Source organism: Emydura macquarii, unplaced genomic scaffold (genome assembly GCF_026122565.2).
Source record: "Emydura macquarii macquarii isolate MOO-44397 ecotype Brisbane River unplaced genomic scaffold, CSIRO-AGI_Emac_v2 contig_1253, whole genome shotgun sequence".
In the NCBI taxonomy this organism is placed as follows: Eukaryota; Metazoa; Chordata; order Testudines; family Chelidae; genus Emydura; species Emydura macquarii.
Window position 1 is genome coordinate 96,367,228 of NW_027131390.1, and position 24,677 is coordinate 96,391,904.

General features: G+C 35.5%; 1 protein-coding gene across 6 annotated transcripts in view; it reads right to left on the reverse strand.

Annotated features, from left to right (window-relative positions):
- Positions 1-2,552: 2,552 nt before the first annotated feature.
- Positions 2,553-24,677, reverse strand: part of SLC35F5 (solute carrier family 35 member F5) — a 45,524-nt gene continuing 23,399 nt past the window's right edge. For 4 of the 6 annotated variants that reach the window (XM_067549552.1, XM_067549553.1, XM_067549554.1 and 1 more), the window contains 10 exons: positions 24,312-24,502; positions 22,373-22,454; positions 20,573-20,660; positions 19,223-19,287; positions 18,733-18,837; positions 14,455-14,614; positions 10,508-10,598; positions 5,495-5,649; positions 4,648-4,736; positions 2,553-3,797 (listed from right to left, as the gene is read on the reverse strand). In XM_067549552.1, the coding sequence (XP_067405653.1) occupies positions 4,655-4,736; positions 5,495-5,649; positions 10,508-10,598; positions 14,455-14,614; positions 18,733-18,837; positions 19,223-19,287; positions 20,573-20,660; positions 22,373-22,454; positions 24,312-24,502 (1,019 nt within the window). In that variant the 3' untranslated portion in view covers positions 2,553-3,797; positions 4,648-4,654. The remainder of the gene's footprint in view (positions 3,798-4,647; positions 4,737-5,494; positions 5,650-10,507; positions 10,599-14,454; positions 14,615-18,732; positions 18,838-19,222; positions 19,288-20,572; positions 20,661-22,372; positions 22,455-24,311; positions 24,503-24,677) is intronic. The other 2 variants (XM_067549551.1, XM_067549550.1) reach the window with 2 other exon arrangements.

Below are 24,677 nucleotides of genomic sequence, written 5' to 3' on the forward strand. Positions count from 1 at the left end.
GAAAGGAGAATTCTTCAAGATGATTATAAAAAATGGAAACAGTGTTATAAAGAAGTAATATTGTAACCTTAACAAGACTAATCACAATAGTAAACAGCAGTACCTAGGCACAGTGGGGATAATTAAATGGCAATTGCATAAGGAAACAATGTTTAGGATCTTGCTATTTTAATCTTCTCACCTACTGGGTAATGAGATATGTGATGCACATAATAACAGATACAATATGTCATGTACCACATGCAATACCATGTTTTTAACCTATCCTTTGAAGGGCATTTGGTATTGCAAAGGCCCCCAATCCAGCAAAGTAACTAAACATGATGGGATTACTCAATGCTTGAGGTTACGTACATGCTTAAATGCTTTTCTGGATTAAGGCTAAAGTTTGCAGCAACCACTAACAGTAAAAAGGGCTAATGCAGTTTTCTGTATTTAACAAATCTAGCTGAACATAGCCAGCAAGATTAACCCCTTATTTCCTCTCTACTGGATTGCACAATATAGTGTAGCAGACTACTTGTTACTCCCATTCAATTCTCAAGTTCTAAGATTTATTTTGTGGCATTCAGAAAATCACTTAACTTCTCTCTGTATCAGTTTCTCCATATGTAAAAATGAGGATAGTTACTTAACTGCCTCATAAGGATGCTGCCATAAATTAGTTAATTTTTGGACAGCACTATATATTATATATATATATATATGGCATTGTTTTTCTATAATGTAGGCATATATGGGATATCACTGCTCTTTAAATATGCAACAACATTCAAAGTACGATTAATTTAAAAGTTAGAGAAGATTATTTTTAAGTGTATACACCTCCTACAGGAAATAAATCAAAATCAAGACATTCCAATTAAAGTGATACAGTAAAAAACAAGTTACGGTAACACATATTGATAAAGATAATTCTACCAGGAGAGAGAGCTTCTTCACATTACTGTAACAAGAAATTGATTCCAGTTGTATGTCATTAAAAAACTCAAAAAGGAAAAAAAAATCAGCATGTCACCACTATTACACAGGCACCTGAGATTCAAAAGCTAAATCTCATGTCTTTACCAAACAACCATTCTAGAAAGCTCCATTAATTAACTTTTCTATCAAAAAACAGTTATTTATAAAAGATGTTCTTGTACTAAAAAATCACAAGTTGGTATAGAAAATCTCATTGCATCTTATTAAATGTAGGTACAATGTAACACGTCATAATATACAATTTCAGTAATTATTACTGTAATACATTTCTCCTGTAATATTGGGGCACAAATGTTTAAAAATCTACGCCCTTTAAGGGAGATAATTTGTTTTGTATCTTATATCCCACTCCCCAGAATACTACACTTTAATAAAATTAAAAAAAAGATTGCTGAAGCCACTTATAGTATTTAACACTTGGTATCATGGTACTAAAGAAATTTGATTTCTCAAAACATTGCCAATATGTCTTAACTAATGGCTTTTCTTAGCCTGCAGAAAGAATTCAGCCCTAATTCTCTGGAGTTGACTTGCTTCCTAAAAACCATTTTAACCTTATCAGGAGAATTCTCCTCTTCCCATACATCCAAAATATAAAAATAATTCAACTGAGGCATTTAAAGTTCCTGTCTACTCATGAGTACTTAATGGCTGAAGTAATCGATAATCAGAGACTTTCACTTCTAGTTAGACTGTTTAAATCTCATCCAGTTCAGAAGCAGGTTATTTTTTATTCAGTTTGATGTACATCACCAGTATTTCTTTCCAATTTTTATTGACTTCTATTTCTGCAAGAGATCAAGAACTCTCACCAAAGTGTTCAAAAATAGGAGTATAAAGGACAGGTGACTGAATATGGACTTGGGATTTCAAATGGGATTATGCTTCCAAGTTTTTTGAAAATGCCTACCACAGCTCATACCTTTAGGTTCCTACTTTGAAAAAGAGTTGGCCTCAGATAAATTAAAATTATTTTTAAGTTCATGGTTTAATTGATCAACTGTTGATATAAAATTCAGAAAAATATTCGTATTTGATAAAAATGAAAAAAAAAAATATTTGCCTGCAAATGCAATAGCCTGTTTTAACTTACCCTCTATAAATTTCAAGTAATAATGGACTTCTCCCTGCATCTATTGATTTTTGGGTTGAATACTTTAAAATCTAATCTTTCTAAACATTTATCCAAGTCTGTGGTCTCAATCCAATCTTACTAGACTAGTTTTTTCTTTACATCACCAAATCACCACCACCAGTACCGTTACTAGTATTCTTGTTGGTAGGAGCAGCATAGGGATCAAAGACTGAATGGACATTTATCCCTAGAAACCATCAGTTCCTCCAGAACAGGACTGAGACGCAATGGCAAAGCAGCATGAGAAAGCTTGCACTGGCTGTGTAGGTTTTATAGTTATCTGGAGGATTTTAATCCCCTTGACTGAAAGTCCAACTGTACTCTTTATAAGCATTACAATTCACTAAAAGACAAAATAAATTAGTAAATAATACCCACTGGCCAAAAACTGCCAAATTTTACTTTTTGAAGAGGGCAATGACTATCTGCAGGGTCCTCATGAATATATTTATTAATTCATTACCTTTCAGCATCAAACAGAACATCAACATTGCAGTAGGGAAGAAAACTCAGGTCATTGTGAAAGTTAGCCATTACACAATTTCATTAGGAAAACAAAGTCAGCAACATTACCTCTAGCTTTAAAATTGCTTGGTAGATCTGAAAAGTTCCAGACGGGTTGCCGTGTTAGTCTGTATACAGCAAAAACAACGAGTCCTGTAGCACCTTAAAGACTAACAAATTTCTGCAGGCATAAGCTTTCATGGGCTGCAACCCACTTCGTCAGATGCTACAGGACTCTTGTTGTTTTTGGTAGATCTGAGTTAAGACAAGATAGTAATTACAGAATTTAGAAGGCTACTTGATGTTTTTTCCCAAATAGGCAGCTGTGTACATGGCATTTTGGAATTTTATTTACAATTTTACATATTAAATAATTTGACTATTAAGTTTTTAAAAATAGACTGATTCTGAACTTTTACATCAAGTGCTTGTCAGCCAAATTTATGATAATTACAACCTTTAAAAATACTTAACCTTTTTATACTAACACTTCTTTAAAAGTTTCAGATTGTTAGGTCATAACAGATTTTTAAACACATAGCACCCTTTCCTATTACAAGGTTTTTTAAACAAAACAGAGCAATACATGTAGTGTTCCAGAAACTTACATACATTCTGCTCCATCAGTTGCAAAAATGCACTTATTTAATAAATTAAAATATTTTTTTATAATTTCCTGTGTTAATATTCAAATACAGCTTAGACTACATAAAGATAATCCGTACCTACTAGAGGTAACCTACATATTTAGCTTCTTTATCTGAAAACTTCTAAGAAAGGGCGACCTGCAGACTTAGTAATGTGATTCATTTTTAAAGTAACTGTTGAAATACTACTGTCCAGCATCTAACAAAAATGTGAAAACAAAACAAAAAACAAAATCACCAGACCAGCATTTGCTTTCTTGATTATGTCAAGTAATTTCAAGTTGAGTTCTTTAAGGCAGGTTGGTTGTTTAGATGGACTGGGATTTCCTATAATTGTAGTGATATGCACGTAGTGAAGTTGTTCATTTATGGAACTGGATGTAGACAGGCAATTATGAGAAAATAAAGTTTAGAGTTTCAAAAGAACTGAAACGTTTTTTCCCAAATGTAGAATAGGCACTGAAATATGATTCCTTATGGACTTTCCAGGAGATTGTCTCTTCGCTGAGTATGATTCCACCTTTAAACTGAAAAAAATGAAAACAGTATTATTAATGCTTTGCAATTACATTTTAAATTATAAAAATGGATTAATTGTATTTATTTTGATCCTATATTTCCCATTTTTATACATTTTCCAGTCATAGTATTAAATATAATAGAAATTGCATATGCAAAATGATGAAAAATAGATTGCAAATATACTGTATAGCTAGGATACTTTTGCTTTGAGGCTGAACAGGTATAATAATAATATGGAAAAATCAACACATTTTTCTAAATCTTACATTTCTAGTTTTATTAGCGTTGCAAAATTCTACACACTCACTTGTCAGGGAGTGTAGCTTTATTTATGTGTTTACTTCAAGGACAAGAAGATTTTGTGCCTGCACTAGTAAATTTCCACGACTGTTTGACAGACTGGTAAGAGATGTAAGATCCTTCTTTAGATCATGCAAATAAGAGTTAATGAAACAGATAAAGGCTACTGAAGGTATTGGAATAATTAGCTAGTCCATATTATGTTTTAAAATTAGGGGGCACATTAGGAACAAAAAAATGTAACAAGAAGGACTATAGAAGGTTAAAAGTATAGTTCAAGACTATTAGTTTAGGATAAAAATATGCTGAATGATGAAAATTCTGTTCACCAAAAGGCCCTCCAATTCAGGAAGAGGGTGACATACTATGTTAAAGTACAAGAACAGAAATACAATAATGAAGTGAAAAATTTACCAGTTGCCAGAAAAATTTCACCATCTTAATATATGCCTTTCTAAGGTGCAAACAACCTCAAGAAGGAAAAATTGGCCCTTGTTTTGTGACAGATTTTGAACATATTCATTGTACCCTTTGAAGTTTACTTGTTAAACATACCTATTGCCTATGAACCGCAGTTTTCTCCTTCTTGAGAAACACTATGCATAGGGATGAGGCTTTCACACTGCTCACTTTCCTCTGGCATTCTTAAAGAGATATCAAATTCATTTTGTAATTATAGAATCATCAATCAAACTGGGTTATACTGTGACATGGAAACATGAATACTAAAGATGGTAATGCTATATAAGCATTGGATATTATCTTGAGTAGTGTTCATTAAAAACTCCACTGCCATACCCCGAGTCTCTTTCCAAGCACAGTTTTATTCTCCCAACATAGTTAAAAAACCAAAAACAGTTTCTCCACCCACATTGGGCTACAAGTACTAGGGGATTTTCCCCTTTGTCTCTCCCATTCCATCCTGTTTCACAGCCTATTGCAGGATTCTTCCTTGCTCCTTGCACCTCCTCCAATGGGCTTTTTCCCATTGCTTCTCCTTCCAATGGACTCCTTGCAGCTTCTGCCAACCTTTCCTTCCTGACAGCCCAGCTCTTTATAAGGAACACCTGCCTACCCTTCTGCTGCACCTGATCAATGAATAGGGTTGGCAGGACCCAGACCTCTGGCCCTCAAACAAGCAGACAACCCTGTCACAGGGATTTTTATACTTTAGTCTCTGTCTTCAGTGGGTAGTAACTCACTCCATAGGCCAAAGAATGGAGATAAAGAATTACACTGGTAACTAATCAGTCAGCCAGTCACTGAGGTCCTTTTAAAGGAGGGGGAGGGGGGGGCGCAAAAAAAACCTTGCCAAGGTGTTGGTTCTAAGGCTTATGAAAGAGGCTGGATACACAGGGAAGGCAAAATGAAACATTAGGGAAGTTACAATAGGTGATCATACCTCTGAATTCGATGCTTTCTACAGATAAAGGCAAAAATTCTTCTGATTCCTACCATCACTGGATCCCAGTTGTTATAATGGCATAAGAGAGTTGCAATGAAAAACGAAAAAAATACAGGGATTGCCCCTGCAAAAAATAACCAGGAAAACTGCACCTGGAATTAGAGCATGAATAGCATTTATCCATCATGTAACAAAGTACAATAGTTGTTTCTTTTAACATTTTTTTCATCTGTGACAACTGCCATAAATTGAGAAGTGTCTAACTTGCATCAAGATTGTAAAGACAACTGCATTTGTAATTAAATAGTTCCCCTTTGTTGCTACAATAGTGTCAGCATACGTATTTAAGACATTTCCACTTAGGGAAAAAATAAAATCTATTTGTAAATTCTGTTGGGTCTCAGTTCTTCTGAATGTGGAACAATGTTACAATTTTTGCATTTTAAGAAGTTTCATGCCACTTTTCTATAAGAGCTCTTGGTTTATCATGTCCTCAGTTATCTACTGTGTTCAATTCCCCTTTTCCCTTATCTCCTTACATTGGGTTCTCCACCTCCTCCCCAAAAGTTTTCTTCTCCTCTTGGTAAGAAATTTTAGTTTCTCAAATGTTCTCGCCTTTTATTCATTCACTCGTGGACCTTAAAAGCTTTATTAGGTACAGAATATCCAGAGGACTACATCTTCTAGCCAAAAGCTGAGGTGGGTCCACATTCAGGTGAGACGCCAACACTCATCCCAGGCAAGGAAAGAGATGTGCTAGAATATGTACTAGGGTATTGTCCTTAAACCCTGTTTTGTGGGCTCCATATCAGCCTCTGGATAATAGGCGTGCATCTCCCCTCTCTTAAATTACATCTGGGTGCTGAAAAATGAAAGCTCTCTCTGCTTCACCAGTCACCTGTACAAGTTGATGGCACTAATCCATCAAAGTTTAATTGCCAAAGATGAGCAGGCAAGTGAATTTTTTTAAGCCACAACACAACTGTATGGACAACCCAATTGAAATGGCACAAAATATACCTACGCCATCTAGATATGAATTTCTTACCAAACAGTTTAGCTGAAAAAAACAAATATGTCAGGTCAATATATGCCTACAAATGCCTATTTAAAGAGACATTCAGAGACGTGTATAGTAAAGAAATAACAACAACAAAAGAAGAGAAAATCCTTGGAAATGGTCGTGGCAAAGAAGTTCTGATTTTTGTCTGCCACTTGAATTAATAGCCCAAATAAAGCATATGGAGAATCTAATAATTTCAGAAGGTAGAAGAATTTCTTCTTCCTAAGAGAGGAGGGCGGGGGAGGGGGAAGGAAGCACAGCACTTCTTAAGTTATTTGCTTGCCTGTTTTAAAAGTGAGCCATAATTTAGATGAACAAGATTTTACCTGCCTTTAGGGTAGTAATAGTTAGCCTGAGCATCTGGGATGTCTATTACATATGTAAAACTTCCAAACAAAAGTTACAGGGTCTGTTTTTTTTAAGAAATAAAATAAAAAGCAAAACTCCTCCCCTGAAAGCTTCTTTTTTTTAACCTAGAAAAAGCTGATTAACCATAGACCAGGCTCCCCCTTGTGGGAAAAAAGTAAAGTCTTACACATTGATAAGACATATCTTGGGGTTTTAATGACAGAGTATGGACACCTCATTCTTAGAAATCTAAATCTGTAGTTATTAGAATCAATTAATGTCCACATTAATTTCTAACTGAAACTAGCTTCAGACAATTTAAATAAATATTTAAATGAGCTGCAAAAGGTACATTAAAACAACATGTGACTAGGACTAAGGGGACCAGGGTTCAATTTCTGGCACTGCCTCTATGTTGCAGGTTGACCTTGTGCAAGTCAATTCACACTCAATGCCAGTTTCCCTGTTTGTAAAATGGGGATAATGATACAGACTTCCTTTGTAAAGCACTTTGAGATCTAGGGATGAAAAGTGCTTTATAAGAACTAGTATTATTAATAGCTGCAAAAATTTGACTTGTAATGTCTTAAGCATACAAATGTCTTGTTTTAGTGCGTTTCAAACATGCAAATAAGCACACTGTTTGGAGGAAGCAAAGGGATTTGACAGTTCCTCAGAGCCTGTGTGTTTAGGAGAGAGGCAAATCTTATGTCTCCCAGGGAACACATCCAACCTGAAGCACTCAGCTTCAAAGTCTGCAACACAATGGCTTTGTAGACTTTCAGTTTTGTTTGTTGACTAATGCCTCTGCGCTCCCACACATTTTCACGTAGTCTGCCAAAGTCCACACTTACTTTGACCAAATTGTCACAAGCTGAAGAAAAATAGTCCATACTCCACTGCATGTCAGACTCAGATCTGGCATTCAGGCAACAGTCTTCAGCAAAGAGAAGATCACGAACAGTCACTTCTTGTACCTTCATCTCTGTCTATAGTCCCCTCAGACTGAAAAGTTTGCCATCATTCCAATGCCAATCCATTACAAAAGGCATCTGTAAGCATGGCAGACATCATACTGTATTGTTAATTCTTCTTTGTAGCCACCAAAAAAAAAAAGATGGATATCGATCAAGTGTATTTTGTAATTCTCAAAGGGAAATTATAAGAGCTTCCTTTATGGTCTGACAAATTTAAACAAATGACAGCAATAACTAACAATTAGTGATATGTTCTAGAGGGGTAGCTGTGTTAGTCTGTTTTTAGCAAAACAGTCAGAGTTCTGTGGCACCTTAGACTAACAAATTTATTTGGGCATAAGCTTTCGTGGGCAGAAACCCACTTCTCTTTGCTGATGACTGTTTCCTGAATGCCAAATCTGAGTCTAATATGCAGTGAAGTATGGACTATTTTTCTTCAGCTTGTGACAGTTTTGGTCTTACAACCAACAGCAAGAAGACAGAAGTGATGTACCAGGCTACATGAGGGAAGTCCTATGTAGAGCCTATTATCACAGTGAATGGCGAAATCCTCCAGGCAGTGGTCAAGTTCACCTACCTCAGCAGTACATTGTCATGCACAGTTCACATAGATGATGAAACCAATGCCGGAATTGCCAAAGCAAGTGTGGCCTTTGGCAGACTACGTGAAAATGAGTGGGAGCGCAGAGGCATTAGTCAACAAACAAAACTGAAGGTCTACGAAGCCACTGTGTTGCCAACTTTGATGTATGAATGCAAAACCTGGATGGCATACAGACTCCATGTTATGAAGCTAAATCAATCACTTTCACATGACTGTCAGAGGAAACTGATGAGGATAAGATGGCAAGACAAGGTTTCAGATATTGAGGTTTTCATACAGGCAGGTATTCCAAGCATCCAAACTATGTTGATGAAATCACAGATGAGATGGGCAGGTCATGTCACCGGAATGTCAGATGAGTGTCTGTCAAAGAAGATCATTTATGGTGATTTAGGGGGCTGGAGCACAAGATTTATGAGGAGAGGCTGAGGGAACTAAGCTGGTTTAGTCTGTAGAAGAGAAGAACGAGGGGGGGATTTGATAGCAGCCTTTAACTACCTGAAAGTGGGTTCCAGAGAGGAAGGAGCTAGGCTGTTCTCAATGGTAGTAGATGACAGAACAAGGAGCAACGGTCTCAAGTTGCAGTGGGGGAGGTCTAGTGGATATTAGGAAAAACATTTTCACTAGGAGGATGGTGAAGCACTGGAATGGGTTACCTAGGGAGGTGGTGGAATCTCCATCTTTAGAGGTTTTTAAGCCGCGGCTTGACAGCCCTGGCTGGGATGATTTAGCTGAGGTTAGTCCTCTTTGAGCAGGGAGTTGGACTAGATGACCTCCTGAGGTCCCTTCCAACTCTAATCTTCTATGATTCTATGATCTGAAGGAGGGAAAGCGCTCTTAGGAAGGCCAGAAAAAACTTTTCAAAAAATCCCTCAAGTTATCCTTGAGACGTTTGAACATGGACCCAGAGTTTTGGGCAGATCTCACTCAGGATCGTTCTACCTGGAGAAGTCTCATCCATACTACAGCCACAGTCTATGAGCAGAGGAGAACTGCTGAGGCAAAGCAGAACGCCAGCAGCGTAAATCTCATAACAGCAGCATGTCCCTGTTAATCAAGTAACCCACAGCAGCATCTCTTGTTCAGTGTACCATGGACTGTTCAAAGCTCAAATTGGCCTGATCAGCCATTCCCATGTTCACAGAAACCAAACCAATCAGTGATTCATGGTCATCTTCAAAGTCAAAGGACAAACAAAAACAATATAATAGATCCATGTTATAATTCATATAAACAAATTAAGAATTTGGGGTTCCTTACTATTGATAAAATAGCACGTTAAAACATTCAGAATGACAGCTAACATTTATATAAAAACATGACAAAAATGATGCAATTTTAATTGAATATTCAACAAAAATGTAGACAATTTAGTTTGAAGGGGAATATAAACAAACCATTGTGGCTCATTTCTATTCCAAAACATACTGTATTTTCTGATACTTATTTTTAATCACATGAAGCGTTCTCTCATAGGTATTAACTCCTAAGACACAATACCCATGAAAATAAGGTTTGGTTTTTTTTTAATTGGGAAATATTCACTTACAAATTTAATTTAATGTTTACCATATTCATAAAATTTGGGATTAAGCCTAGATTCTCTACCTTCTGTTGACATTAACCTACATCACAAATTGAATGTTTTCAAGATACATAGGCCACAGAAAGGATTTTACACGATTAAATTGCTATTTAAGGATTGATATTGTTACTTGCTGTTCTGTGGGTTTAGTTAAATGGTTGGGTCAGGTAAGGGAATTAAAGTGAGAGAGTTTGACGATTTAAATTATTTTTCATCCAAGTTGTACTTCAGCAAGATAAATTAAGTATGCTGTAACAAACAAAATTAGGATATAAACAGGAAGGTGACTGACAATTCAGTCTTGACAATTAACAGTAACAGGAAAATACTGTATATTGTGCACATTCAGATTTAACACAGGCATGCATTAAAAGACACCTACTTAGGCCTGTTATTAATGCTCATATCTTATCAGTAATCAAGCATACATTACCTTCTGCAGACACATGTCAGCTATTATGGACAGAGGTATTGTAAGACTTAGCGCAAGTGTGCCTATCAGTGATGAGGTAAGAAAGCAGCCCCTAAAAAATATAAAAGTCTTATTAAAAATTAAGACAATTAAATACTTTAAAGTGCAGAAGAGATTTAATAAAGATTAACTGTTAGTTAAAGTTTATTTTAAGTTTAAAGGCATATGGTTTGTTTTCAAAATTCCTTTGCAGGACACCCTCAATTTGGAAATGACTGAGACATAGAATACACATTTTTTTAAATAAGACATTTCATGGAATTACTGAGCATTTGAAGTATTCTTTAGTTCACAAGTCGTTGGTCCAACAAAAGATCTAGAGTAAAGCTTGCCTAGTTTGAACCATTTTGGTACCAAGTTAACAGCACCTCAGATACTAAGAAATGCTGTAAGTTAGACACTATGATCCATCAAGTCAGTGACCCCAAATGCAAAACCAGGCTTGACAATAGATACCTTCATAAGCAGTATTCTGCTCTTCCAGGTAAAGAATACTTGATTCAATAACTCTGTAAATGCTTGTTTTCCCACTTCAGTCAATACTGTTCATTAAAGTAAAATACCTATTTATTCATGAGTTCAATGGTATCAGATGCATGTGGACTACCAAAATCACTAATTAGGAAATTTTTACGGTAACCTGGGAAAATAAGGAGAACTTGTATCCTTTTTGTTTCTTTTTCTCAGTCATCAAGTAATAAAGATGGCACCAGACATATTTTTTCAATTTGAATTTAACTTCCTAATTACTAGGGCTGGTCAAAATTTTCCATCGAAATTGTTCAACATAAAATTGACCTTTCAAATAAACAGTATGTTTTGTTAAAAAACAAACCACCCCAATCCCTCCGCCCCCAAAAAAACCACCCAAAAACCCAACAATTTTCCACAGACTGACCTTCTGTAAAATAATAAAACAAAACGAACTCCTGCCCTCCCCTATCCCCTCGCCCCCTCCAAACAAACAAACAAACAAACAAACAAACAAACAAACAAACAAACAAACAAACAAACAAACAAACAAACAAAGTTTCTGGGTGAAAAAGGCAAAAATCTTATTCAGAAATGCCACCACATTGCCTCAAGGGAGACATAAGTCCAGATGCCTCACAGTCCCATTCTCCTCTATGGGGTGGATTACCAGACAGACTACATCTCTTATGATGCACTGTAGTGATATTATCAAATCCAAATTTTCTGTTTTCAGCTGAAGATATTCAGTTTTCAATTTTTTTGCCAAAATGTTGAAGATTTCCACAGAAACAGCCCAGTCTCCCCCTGGTTTCCTGACCAGTACTAATTACCAACTTTAAAGAAGACCTTCAATTTAAGAATATCAATCTTTGTTTTATTTTTAAAAATTCAGTTCTTGTCTTTCCTGTGTAAGTATATGGATAATTAATAGGCGTAACATTGCCGAAGCCATGCACATGAAACCTAGTTAATGGAAAGGGATGTGATTTTTATTCACATCACAATTGTTTGATTTTTGTTAACACCTATTAAACTCAATTTGAACAAGCAGTTGGAAAAGTCTTTTGGGTAAAAATTAATGCACATGCCTCTTCTATTAAGGGCTGAGAGAACCTCCAATCCAAGCTACTGAGTACTCCTCAGATAAACTTCCAGCAAAACAAAGACTAACAGACTGGACATTATATTTGTAAAGTAAAAAAAAAAAAAGGCAGAAAAATACTTGAGTGGGAGTGATGGGGAGAGAGAGGAAACAAACACGCTTTATGCCTTCTTTATATACAGCAAAAAGCAGAAAAAGCACTCTCCACTCCCCCAGAATTAAATGCACAAATCCAAATTTTCTGCTCCCGTTCACACTTTTAATTGGCAGGTACTTTCCATGATCTAACTTTAAATTATTCCAAATGTAGTACTAAGTTTAATTCAAACCTACAAATAGGAAGAAACAAATAATTAAGACTCAAAATACAGCACTCAACTCTTCTGTTTATGCATTTATGCTGTTTGCACACAAAAGTGTAATTAAAAAAACAAGCGAGGTCTTGTCAGGACTATTTGCAAGAGTAAAAGGACATTTGATGTTAACTCAAAGAATTATAAGATTCTTTGGGTTTAGAAATATTTTAGGGAGAGTTTGGGGACAAGATAAGATTTCTCATTCATTTCATTGCCACTAAATGAGTAATTTAATATAGGAGGCAGGGTCTCAACATTTAAATGCTTTCAGCTCAAACTAGTGTTACAACACAAGAATATTTTACTAATCTACACTTGGTTAAATTGGGAAAAAAAATAATTGCCAATCTCACGCTACTTTTCAGCAGATTTAACACCATAACACTGTTGCTACCACTGCTATATAATTGCAACAAAACTTATGCCAAGTATGTCATGAAAGGTGTTAATGGAAAAGTTATGAATTGTTGACTATGATTATCCTGTTTATATACATATATCATTTTGTATCTGAAATACAAATTTTGTATCTGAAGTTCTGATATTGACTATGTATTGGAATACTGCATATATACTACACTCCTGAGTAACGCCCACCAGTTAAAAGCTACATTGAAGCCAAACAGCATATTGTAAAAGGATATGCAAGTTAATGGCCAATTTAAGGACATTTAGCTCGCAGAACAGACATAGAAGAAGCCTCTCCTCACCCGATGGGTCTCCCTGTGAAGTTCCAGCCAAAGCATGGACAATGGCTGCTCCTATGACTCAACAAAGCATGCAAGGACATGTGACCCTGGACTCCATTTTGGGCTTTTCCACAAACTGAGACTTAAGGCATCCACCCACATAGCAGAAGATATATATGGCAACTGCACCATCCACCATCTCCATCTTGTCTTCACCTCCTGCTTCGTTTCTCTGGACTGGATTTCTAACAAGGAAGCTTTAAACAGGTACTGATGACTCCCAAGATGTTTGGGTAATTTCCAGTGACTTTGCAAATCTACAATTTATTTCACCACTGCTAAAACCTGACTCAAGAACTTTGCAATAATTGTATGTATATGATTCTTTGACCATTTTAACTCTCGCTTCTTTTTCCCCTAAGAATAAACCTTTATATATTAGATACTCAAGGATTGGCAGCAGTGTGATTACTGGATAAAATCTGAGTTATATATTAACCTGGCTGTGTGATTGATCTCTTGGGATTAGAAGGACTCTGTTTGATGAAATTGGTTTTAAATAACCACTCATCATAAAGTGTAGTGTCTGAGCGCTGAAACAAGGATATCTAAGGAGACTGCTTTTTTGACTTCTTGTAAATCAGTGTGATGAGACAGAAGTTTACTTTTGTTTCTGGCTTGGTATATCTTATTGAAGAATAAGTACCAGTCTGAGGTAGGTCTGCCCCATTTCTCAGCAGTTTGTCCTGAACCTGATATCCTCAGCTATGACCCACTGAGGCACAGTGACAATTGGATATGATTTTTGCATTAGCAGTATATTGCAATAGCTTGGAATTTAAAAATAGTTATAATGTAAATTTAGATAATCCAAGAAGATTAATACTCATCTTGTTTTTTAAAGTGTATTGTTCCAGCAGAAATCAGCACAAGAACACTATAATTTCAGTATAATCAGGATCCTCAAGTTTTTCATCTTTCCTCATAAAATTTTTGTATTATTTTCTAATTATAAAATTATTAAACTACTGGGTTTATTCTTCTTAGTCCTAAACAATATGTACACTAGTTTCTTTCTATAATCTCAAAACATTTTTTCCTTAAAATTATCAAGCTAATTGCTCCTAAAACAATATGTTATGATGTATCACGACTTCCTCTAACTCAGACTGGCTTTACAGATCACTGGAAAACAAAAAACCGCCTAATCATTCTGACACCTCAGCAGCTCACGGTCTTTAAATAAATGTATGAGAGGACAATTTATATGAAGTAAACAGTACATACCACAGCCAGAGGAACTCTGACAGAACTGTTCCAATAAGGCCATTAATGACAATGCACATCAATACCAATTTACTGGGAAACTGAAAGACCTCAAATCCAGTATAATGAAGTAGGAAGAAACCTGGCCATAGCAGCAGCAGATTAAAGAGGCCTACAAAACCTGAACAAACAAATAAAAAACAAATTAGTTTCCTTTCAGTTTTATCATCATTCTTTATTTACTTTCTTCTTCTCTTACTTTGCGTCCCTTACAGTGCAAATGTGTGGCAAGAGCTGCAAAAGAATTACCTTAATAGGTTATTCCTATATCTGGGAAAAGGAATACAGGAACCTTTAACTGAAAATGGTAAGCAATACTTTAATTCAAATATTTATAATATGCCACACTTTTAGTAGTTCCCTAAGTTTAGAGGGGATACTTGGCTTCCCACAAGTAAAGCCATCTCCCATTTTAAAGACTCCAACAAGAAAGAATTTACACTAGCAATAGGGATGATCTAGAGCATCGGGAGTCCAGGTTGTCACAACCACCTTCTTTTTTTTAAATGGTTAATTGGAGAAGGTCCCAAAACTATTAAGAATGACTCCTGAAGCTTTTTCCTATTCCAGCAGGGTCCACAGGGTCACAGTATGTATGACAGCTGGTCTAGAAACAAGGCATAACATGATTTTTAAAAACTAACATATACTCCATCATGGACTTTTTGAAAGTGGTCAGTAAAAGCTCCTGCCTGAATGTAACTGTCCATTTGAAACAGGGGTGCATGAGACAGTTACACAAGAGTCACAACAAGAAAACAAGGGTCTGAAAAAATAGGTTGTCAGTGCCTACATGTGAAAAGAAAACCAATAGATCAAACCTTGGAAAAACAGATTGGAAAATTCCAGGTTAATGGCTAATATTGAGATTTTCAAAGTTTGAGGCATGAGCCACTGATGGTCAATGTACAACTTGCTCATGGGTTTGGAAAAACTAGCTGACCACATGGCACTGGCTTTACTTGTTTCCAACTATTAAAATTACTTTAACAGGACAGCTCAAATTATATTAAATAATTTCTTAACTTTTTGATAAAAGCAACTGCAGGAGTTGCCACAGGGATGCTAATATGATTGCCAATGAAAAAGGTGATGGTATAAAAGATGCTATCAAGATACGATATTGGTCTGCAAATCCTTTATCTGTTGCACTGGTTTCTCAATCTATTTACCATTGCGGGCTCTATATGCAGCTCTCTGTGTGATATGTGGGCTGTATCCACACAACCTATATATATATATTAAAAACAACCTGTGTGGCCCTGAGCATGTCACATGGGCTGCAGCTGTGTGTTGATTGGGCCTCAAGCAGCCCATGGGCAGCAGGTTGCGAACCACTGATGTATTGGGACAACACTTCTGCTTCTCAAGTGAAATAACAGAATCATAGAAATGTAGGGCTGGAAGGTATCTCAAGAGGTCATCAAGTCCAGCCCCCTGTGCTGCAGCAGGACTAAGTAAACCCAGGCCATCCCAAACAGGTGTTTGTCCAACCTGTTCTAAAAATCTCTGATAGAGATTCCACAACCTCCCTTGGAAGCCTATTCCAGAGCTTAACAATCCTTACAAATAGAAAATGTATTCCTAATATTTAACCTAAATCTCTCTTGCTGCAGATTAAGCCCATTACTTCTTGCCTTCAGGGGACATGGAAAACAATTGATCACTGTCCTCTTTATAGCAGCCCTTAACATATTTGAAGACCATTATCAAATCCAATCTCAGTCTTCTTTTCTCAAACCTGAACATAACCAATTTTTTTAAACCTTTTCTCATAGGTCAGATTTTCTAAACCTTTTATACATTTTTTTGCTCTCCTCTGGACTCTCTCCAATTTAACCACACCTTTCCTAAAGTGTGGTACCCAGAATTGGACACAATACTTCAGCTGAGGCCTCACGAGTGTCGAGCAGAGTAGGATAATTACCTCCTCTGTCTTATATATGACATTCCTGTTAATACACCCTAGAATGATACTAAACTTTTTCACAACTGCACCACATTGACTCATTCAATTTGTGATCCACTATAAACCCTACATCCTTTACAGCAGTACCACCACTTAGCCAGTTATTCCTCATTTTGTAGTTGTGCATTTGATTTTTCCTTCCAAAGGGAAGTACTTTGCACTTGTTTTTATTGAATTTCATACCAATTCTCCAATTTGTCAAGGTAGTTTTGAATTTTAATCCTGGCCTCCAAAGTGCTTGCAACCCCTCCCAACGTGGTGTCATCCACAAATTTTATAAGCACACTTTCCAATCCATTATCCAAGTCATTAATGAACATATTAAATAGTACCAGACCCACAACTAATCCCTGAGGGACCCAATTAAATACACCCTCCCAGTTTGACAGCAAACCGTTGATAATTTCTCTGAGTACAGTCTTTCAACCACCTTAAAGTAATTTCATCTAAACTGCTTTTCCTTGTTTGCTGATGAGAAAGTCACATGGGACCATTTCAAAAGTCTTACCAAAAACCCTGATATATCACATCTACTGCTTCCCCCTATCCCCTATGCCAGTAACACTGTCAAAGAAAGAAGTTAGGTTGGTTTGGGATGATTTGTTCTTGATATATTTATGCTGGCTATTCCTTATAACCCTTTTATCCTCTAGGTCAGGGGTAGTCTTTTTTATTAAGGTCCAAATTTCTTGGTCAAAGTGTACTCAAGATCCAGACTCCAGAGAAAAGAATAATAAAAAAATACAACAACGATAATTAGTAAATAAAATGAAAATAAAATAAAATGATTTTGGCATCTGCTCAAAAGCAACTGGCAGTCTGGATTTGGCCCACAGTCCGCCTACTGACTACCGCTGCTCTAGGTGCTTACAAAATGATCGTTTAATAATTTGTTCCAGTATCTTTCCAGGTATCAAAGTTAGACTGACTGGACCTCTCTGTTCCCCCTTTTTAAACATAGGTACTATGTTTGCCCTTCTACAGTCCTGTGGGATTTCACCCATCCTTCATGAGTTCTCTAAGATAATTATTAACAATTCTGAGATTGCTTTACTTCGTTCCTTAAATACCTTAGGATGAATTTCATCAGGCCCTGCCAACTTATCTAAATATTCTTTAACCTGTTCTTTCCCTATTTTGTCTTGTATTCCTTCCCCCTTTTTGTTAATATTAATTGTGTTGTGTATCTAGTCACAACTAACCATTCTAAATGAAGACTGAGCAAAATAGGCATTATACACTTCAGCCTTGTTGATGTCATCAGTTATTAGCTCTCCTTCCCCTCTAAGTAGAGAACCTAAAAAAATAATCTCTCTCTTGCTCCTAATGTATTTAAAAAGCCTCTTCTTATTGCCTTTTATGGCACTTGCACTAGTTTAACTCATTTTCTGTCTTAGCCTTTCTAATTTTTCCCTACATGCTTATAACATTCTTTTGTACGCCTCCTTAGCAATTCATTCTTGTTTCCATTTTTTGTAGATACTTTTGCAGATTACTAATTTATAATTTTGCAGATAGTTTCTTAGATCTTCACTAACTGGCACAAAGACTGGGAAACTCACTGAAAATTACATTTGTGTTCAGTTATTTGCTAATTCACACAAATCAGTAAGGATAATGTATGATGCCCATTTATTTCTTCACTGCAGTTTAGTTTTTATTTATATTTCATTGTATACTATTTGAAATATTACTAATATGCTAAAACACAATAGCACTTTGCTATTAAGTCTTTCCTCAGAGGCAAGAACAGAAAACTGCATTTTTGCAGTTTAGTAAGGCTCTACGACACCACATATGGTTTCTGGTTATAATCTGGACTTCAGAAATTATGTTATTGCAAAATGGAGTGACTATACTGAACTGCTCACTACAAAACCTGCATTACAACAAAGATTTCAATATGTCAATCTAGTTTTATTCAACATAAAAATACATCACAGAAATTCGCAACAGAGGGCTAACTTACTTTATCACTGATGGCTTTATACTGAGATTTGTCAAGTACCCGAGACTCCCACTGACTACAGTGAGAGCTGCTGCTGCTGCGCAACTCTCCTCAGGATCAGGTGCTAAGAATGGAATAGTATTGAGAATACTCAAATAAAGATTAAGGCCTTAACCCTGCAAACACACATATGCTTAACTTTACATGCACATTTAAGACTTTACAAGATAAGTGCCTGAAGAACAAGAGATTTAGTCATTCTGTGAATAAAAGTTTTGTTTTCAATATATCCATTGTGCTATTACTATATTGGTATTCTTACCAAAGAACATTGGGATATCAAGCTTATCTTCTCGGTCTACTTTTCTTTTGATCATAACTATATAGACAGCATACAGCACTGCTCCTACAAGAGACCATAGTGAACCTGTAAAAGATCCAAAATATTGTTTTAAGAAAAATGGTTAGGCATAGTGTAATTAGACTATCAGACATATTCCCTTCTACTGGGCAATTTCCTAATTGTAATAGTTTACTGAAGAATCCATTACTATATGAAATGAATGAAACTTATGAAGATGTGACCCTCTACATGCATATATTGAAAAGGTATTTAAAAAAAAACAACATTCCTCAAAACAAGTCACTTTCAGCAGTCAGTTAATACTATCTTCCACAGTCTAACACATGACAGTTTTATACTGCATTTCCTTCTCCCACCCTGTAGTTTTGAGCAGTTTTAAAGAAGTAACAACATCATTTATCTTGGTATTTCAATTTACAGTTTAAAATTTTAAAAATATTTAATATACCTATTGTACCTCTTTCAGCAGATTTCTCAGACCCAGAAAGATTAACAAGTACTACACCGCCAATGCTAGGAAAAAACATCATCAACTATTAGGCACAACAAAGATTTTTTTTAAAAATCTCTCTCTCTGTCTCTCACACACATGCACAACAACAAATAGACACATCTTTAGTTATTTGTAATTAGACTGAACCCAGCTTATGGTGAAGCTGTGTTTTAAGACCTACTCCAAAGCTCATTTAAATCAAAGTGACTCTTTCCACTGAACTATGGATCAGGCCTTTGAGAGAACAAGGCCGACATGAGATAGTAAGTGTCATTAAACATCTAATGCTTTCCATCTGCATTAAAGCAAAATCTAATATTAATTAGCAGAAGAAAAATGTGTTAGTATTTATTATCTAATAATAATTTTATAACCAAATCCTATGTTTATATCTTAAATTAGGTTAAGTGACCACTAAAACATAATTGCTTAAAGACACCCTGCCTATTATAGTTGAGTAGTACATTCACTTTAACTGATTAATAAAAAAAAGAAATCTGAAGTGTATTACCATTGTCATATACACACTATATATTTGACCAAAACCTCGCTTACAAAGAGTGGAGAAAACCAAAAAAACCATCCAGAACAGATCTAAATCTCATAGCTGAGAGCTTTGAATGACAGCAGAACAAGATTATATGTGAATAATCTGATTAGTTTCACAGCATTGTTTTTCCTAACTTATCTAAATATTTAGAAGTTACTTAAGTATCATGCCCACAACTTTCAGACACAAAGATTAAAAAGTAAAAATTAGCTCAACTTCAAATTGGCTCCTCAATGTGACACACCAAAAGCCATCTGACTCAAGAATGGGTTCAAATGAAAATATTTAGCAAAACAAGTCATTCCAGAGTAGACTAGTAGCCCCACAAGGTTGCAGCAATGTCTTAAACCTAACCCTCAATTATTTATAATGGTGAGTCTTTAGCAACTAGCATATAAGGAATTCTATTAAAGGAAGATTTATATTTAGAGGGAGAAGACTCCTGGTCACAGCACTTGTTAAAAAAAGTGAAATTTTAGCAGGAACTCTTCTAGGTTTTATTTTCCTTAAAACTTGCCAATAGTAACAAGTTTTAAGGTAAACTTTTAAGAAACTAAGAAAAACTTTAAGAAAAACTTTTAAGAAAGTTTTAAAGTTTCTTAAAGTTTAAGGAAAAACTTAAAAGAAATAGTACTTGAAATAGTAACAGTCTTCACCAATAAACCCAACTATCTCAAGCAGTTTAAAAAAATACCAGTGTGATTAGGGATAGGGTGGGAGAAGAGGGATTGGAGATTAAGAGTTCATACTCCTACCTTAAAATGACAGCTAACAGTTTGGAAAGGGTAAACCGATCTCCACTGTTACTTGGAAACACTGCAGCTAGGATTAAGGTAAAAAGTCCTATAAGAAAAAATAAAAAGGTGTAACATCTTTTCAAACTTCATTACTAACCTGTTCAATGAGGTAGTGGTTCTACAATTTAATTTATTTTAAACAGTGTCTCGTCACTTCAGATTGGTTTCTATACTTTTAATCCGAATCTTTGTGATAGAACTAGTATGTCAGTCTGTCCTTAATTTTCTTGTATTGTTAAAATGTTTACAGTGTCTAAATTCAAAATCTCTACGTCCCAGACAAGTAAAACTCAGTTAAATCTTTAAATAAAAATCAGCCCATGTCAAAATAGTGTAATTCTAATATACACAATTACACTTTTTAAATAGCAGTAACTAAAGCAGTTCACAATGTTTTGGATTGCAATAAATGTTAAGTATCAACTTTGAAAGACTAAGTTTGGTTAAAACAGAACTATGTGGCGCAATTAGCGTCTGTCATGCTATGATAAAATATTAGACAGTTTCACTGAGCATGTAAAAAAAATTATTTAGAGAACTTGTTGATGGCCATTGTAGGGACAGTGATTGGGGTTTTGGGTCAAAAGAACTATCAGAGATGCAAAAAGAGCTCATATACTTTTAAATTAAGACACTTCAGTGGAGGAGTAACCACTTCCTAAAAACACCGTAGCTTGGAACTTATTCCCACCCCTCCAAAACATTGGAATTGACTGGATCTAATTATGACTACACCTGCAAATTTTCCACTGCAAAAGAAACCATTTTTATGTTGCAAACTCAAAAGGGCGTTAGGTTTTTGTTTGTTTTCAGTTTAAAAACAGATTTATTTTTCTTAAAGGAGATCTGTAAGTGTAAAATGCACAAAACTAAAATCAGAATTATGTGATTAATGCCTCCAGTGACCAGTGTAAGGGTATTCAGCACAGCCTCAACTGAAATTACTTTCATCCCCACCGTTCCGTGCTGGTTGTTTTAGGCCAGATCTGTTATGTCATCACTAGCTCTTTGCAGCATACCAGATGTACCATTTGGTTCAGATCACATCCACAATACTCACTATATCCAGTCTTCAGGAGTACACTACTCTCCCCTTTCCCCCTACCCTTTTAAAAAATATTTTACGCTATTGTAATTTTATAATTGTTCTCATACCAATTAAAATTTAGACGCATACAGAAACTGTGCAATAGTGATCAGCTTAAAGACAAAAAGCCCAGGGAAACTTTGCTGGTTTCAGTAAGAATCAGCACATGCTGGAGGTCTGCTTAATGCATTATTTCTAATTTAGATTTCGCAAGAGGTGCTGAAGAAAAAAAGTAGTAATTTAAAATGTCAAATTTATCCCTCTCAGGCATATTCAGTACATCTATTTCAGTGTGATGGTGTGTTCTAGAAAAATAGCTCACTTTTAAAAACAAAAATTTCTTCTGATGTAAAGAATTCGAAGTTGCAGCCACCTAAAACGTCACCTTTCTTTCTAACTACTATAGTGTCCTTATTATAAAAACAATGTACATACAGAGCTATGTAAAAACAAAAGAACGCAAGTAGCAAAGTGGTGAGACAAAGATAGTAAAATAATTTGCAACAATATAGGGAATGCTTCTAAGCTATCATGTTTGACTTTTAAGCTTTACACTTCTCAAAGATACACATAATAGTTGATTTAATAAAATAGTCCTGGCATAACAAAATGACCTTTAATTTATAAACAACTATTTCAGTAGCTCTTACAATGCACATTTTATATCTTACCAGAGGTTGAAGATAGGATATTAACAATGGCAACCTGTGCATCTAAGAGTGCTTCTTGATAAGAGAAGTTTGCCAAAAACCACTGCAGAACAAGGAAAATAGTTTAATGAAAAAATGGATAATCACAAAAGGTATTAAAACAATCTATTTTGCCTGTGCATTCACTCCTGCAATTTTTAGATTTTCTATATTTATCACAAAAATCAATCAGAACGAGGCTTACCATGCAAGTCCTCTCGCCTTATAAATAATATCAATTTCTAATTTTTATTAAGAAAAGGCATAGGCATTAAGTAGCAGAGGTGAAAATAGACAACATGAACAGTTTCAGCTGTGTCTGCAAGAAGAACGTAATTATTATAGACTTTATCTTTAGTGTGTATTTCTTCTAATCAGTAAAAATGGCAATTGCAAATCAGCAACAACCAAAAAGCCAACACTAAGTCTGAAGTCATCATTTTGAAATGGTTTACAAACCTAAGAGAAGCTATTTCAATTAGTCTCAAAAAGTTAAATTATCATCCCATTTAAACTGATTCATACATTTGAGTCCTATGATATCTTCAGTACATAAACAAACAAGCATCTCGAAAATAGAGATAACACAAAGAACAATTATCTCACAGATATTTTGTAAAGATTGTTCGTAAAATCCTTTGTATAATAGTAAGTATTAGATGTCTTGGGCAAGAGCTCATTAATTATGTTATCCCAAATGTGGTGTTAGTGAAGTTACCATTCTCCAAAAATTATTTTAGAAAGATTTTACTTTTTGAAGGATGATCAAGAAGAAAAATACAGCAGTAGATAAAGCCCAGGTACCTTTTAGAAGCAACTGCAAAACCAAGAGCAGTATCATTTAAATTTGTAAACAAAAAGAAAAAAAAAATCTTATTCCAGACAGTTTTTTAAGTACATATGCATAAATTGAAAATTAATCTAAAAAGATTCACTACTTTATAACTTCTTTCCTATACATAAAATATGTAACTAATTTTTCTTTAAATTCTGTGGACATCCTCTCCTATCCATCCATCTCAAGAAATTCCATTTGTCAGATCACTTTCCTCTGGTCAGTACACCAGTTAAAGCCACCTCCAGAGCTGCTATATACATAGCTCTGCTGGCCAAAGAGCTATATGTGGCTTGCTCTTTACCATAATTTACATAAAACTTCTCTAGCAGTACAGTGGGAGCCATTGTTAGAAGGGCCACCACTGCTCTGTTACCCTCCTCTTCATTGTTGTCTCTTAGGAAATGTGCCACTCTCACCTGTGTTTCCATGACATTGAGAATTGCTGCTTATGAAGAGGACTAGTCTGCTGATGAAGATAAGGATATCTTGCAGCCCTCCCTATTCTCATTAGGTAGAGTTGAGGATATCCTCTGCCCCACAGGCAAACACCTTCACATCACTGCATGGCTGGGCACAATGCCACCCGATGAGACAGAGAACGTGGTGGCAGCTTTCAAGAGCTGCCATAAAAAAGAGAGCAAGGCAAAAGCTGCATTTATAGGCTCTTTCTCCTTCTCCAACCCCAAATTGAAAGGCAGTTAGTTCTACATGCTACATCCACAATACAGCCAGGGCTTGGCCTCACTACCCTGTACAAGGAGGAACAGCAGCTAGTGTTTAAGTAATCCTGGATTTCTGCCAGTGCAAGATAATAAGTGATTTATCACACCCATTCTGATGAGTGGAGAGTATGACATGATTTACAATGGCCCTGAAAACCCACTGTACTGTTTAGAGTTGCATTTTGGGGAACTGCAGATAAGAGAGGTTATACTGTATTTAGCATATTTGTAAAATAAGAAAAACACTGATAAAAAAAGACCACATTCCCACCTTAAATACAAGTTCATTTTCAATACTATATAGAACAGTTTTATATTTGTAGCTATACTTAATAATTTTCTTAAAGGACAAAGGACATACCACAAAGCAAAAGAAAAAGCTGATTTTTGCTACTTGAGTTGCAGTGAGTTTCCCTACAGTTTTTAATATTGATTCCTGCTCCTTTACAGTTGGATATGACATGCGAGACAACTTTGCTTCCAATGCATGGCTCGATGGCAGTTGTCGAATCTCCATAACATTACTGAACCTTACACGAGGCTTTTTGGGAGCTTAAGAGAAAAAAAAAAGTGGCATATGATCATTCAACTTTTCACCCTAGCACAAAGGAAAAAAAAGTGATGTTTGATCCCATTGATTACAGCAGTTTACAAATCATGAGAAAAAACTTCCCCTCCAACAAAAGATTTGCTTTAATTCTTTTTTTACCAAAATAGTATTTTTACT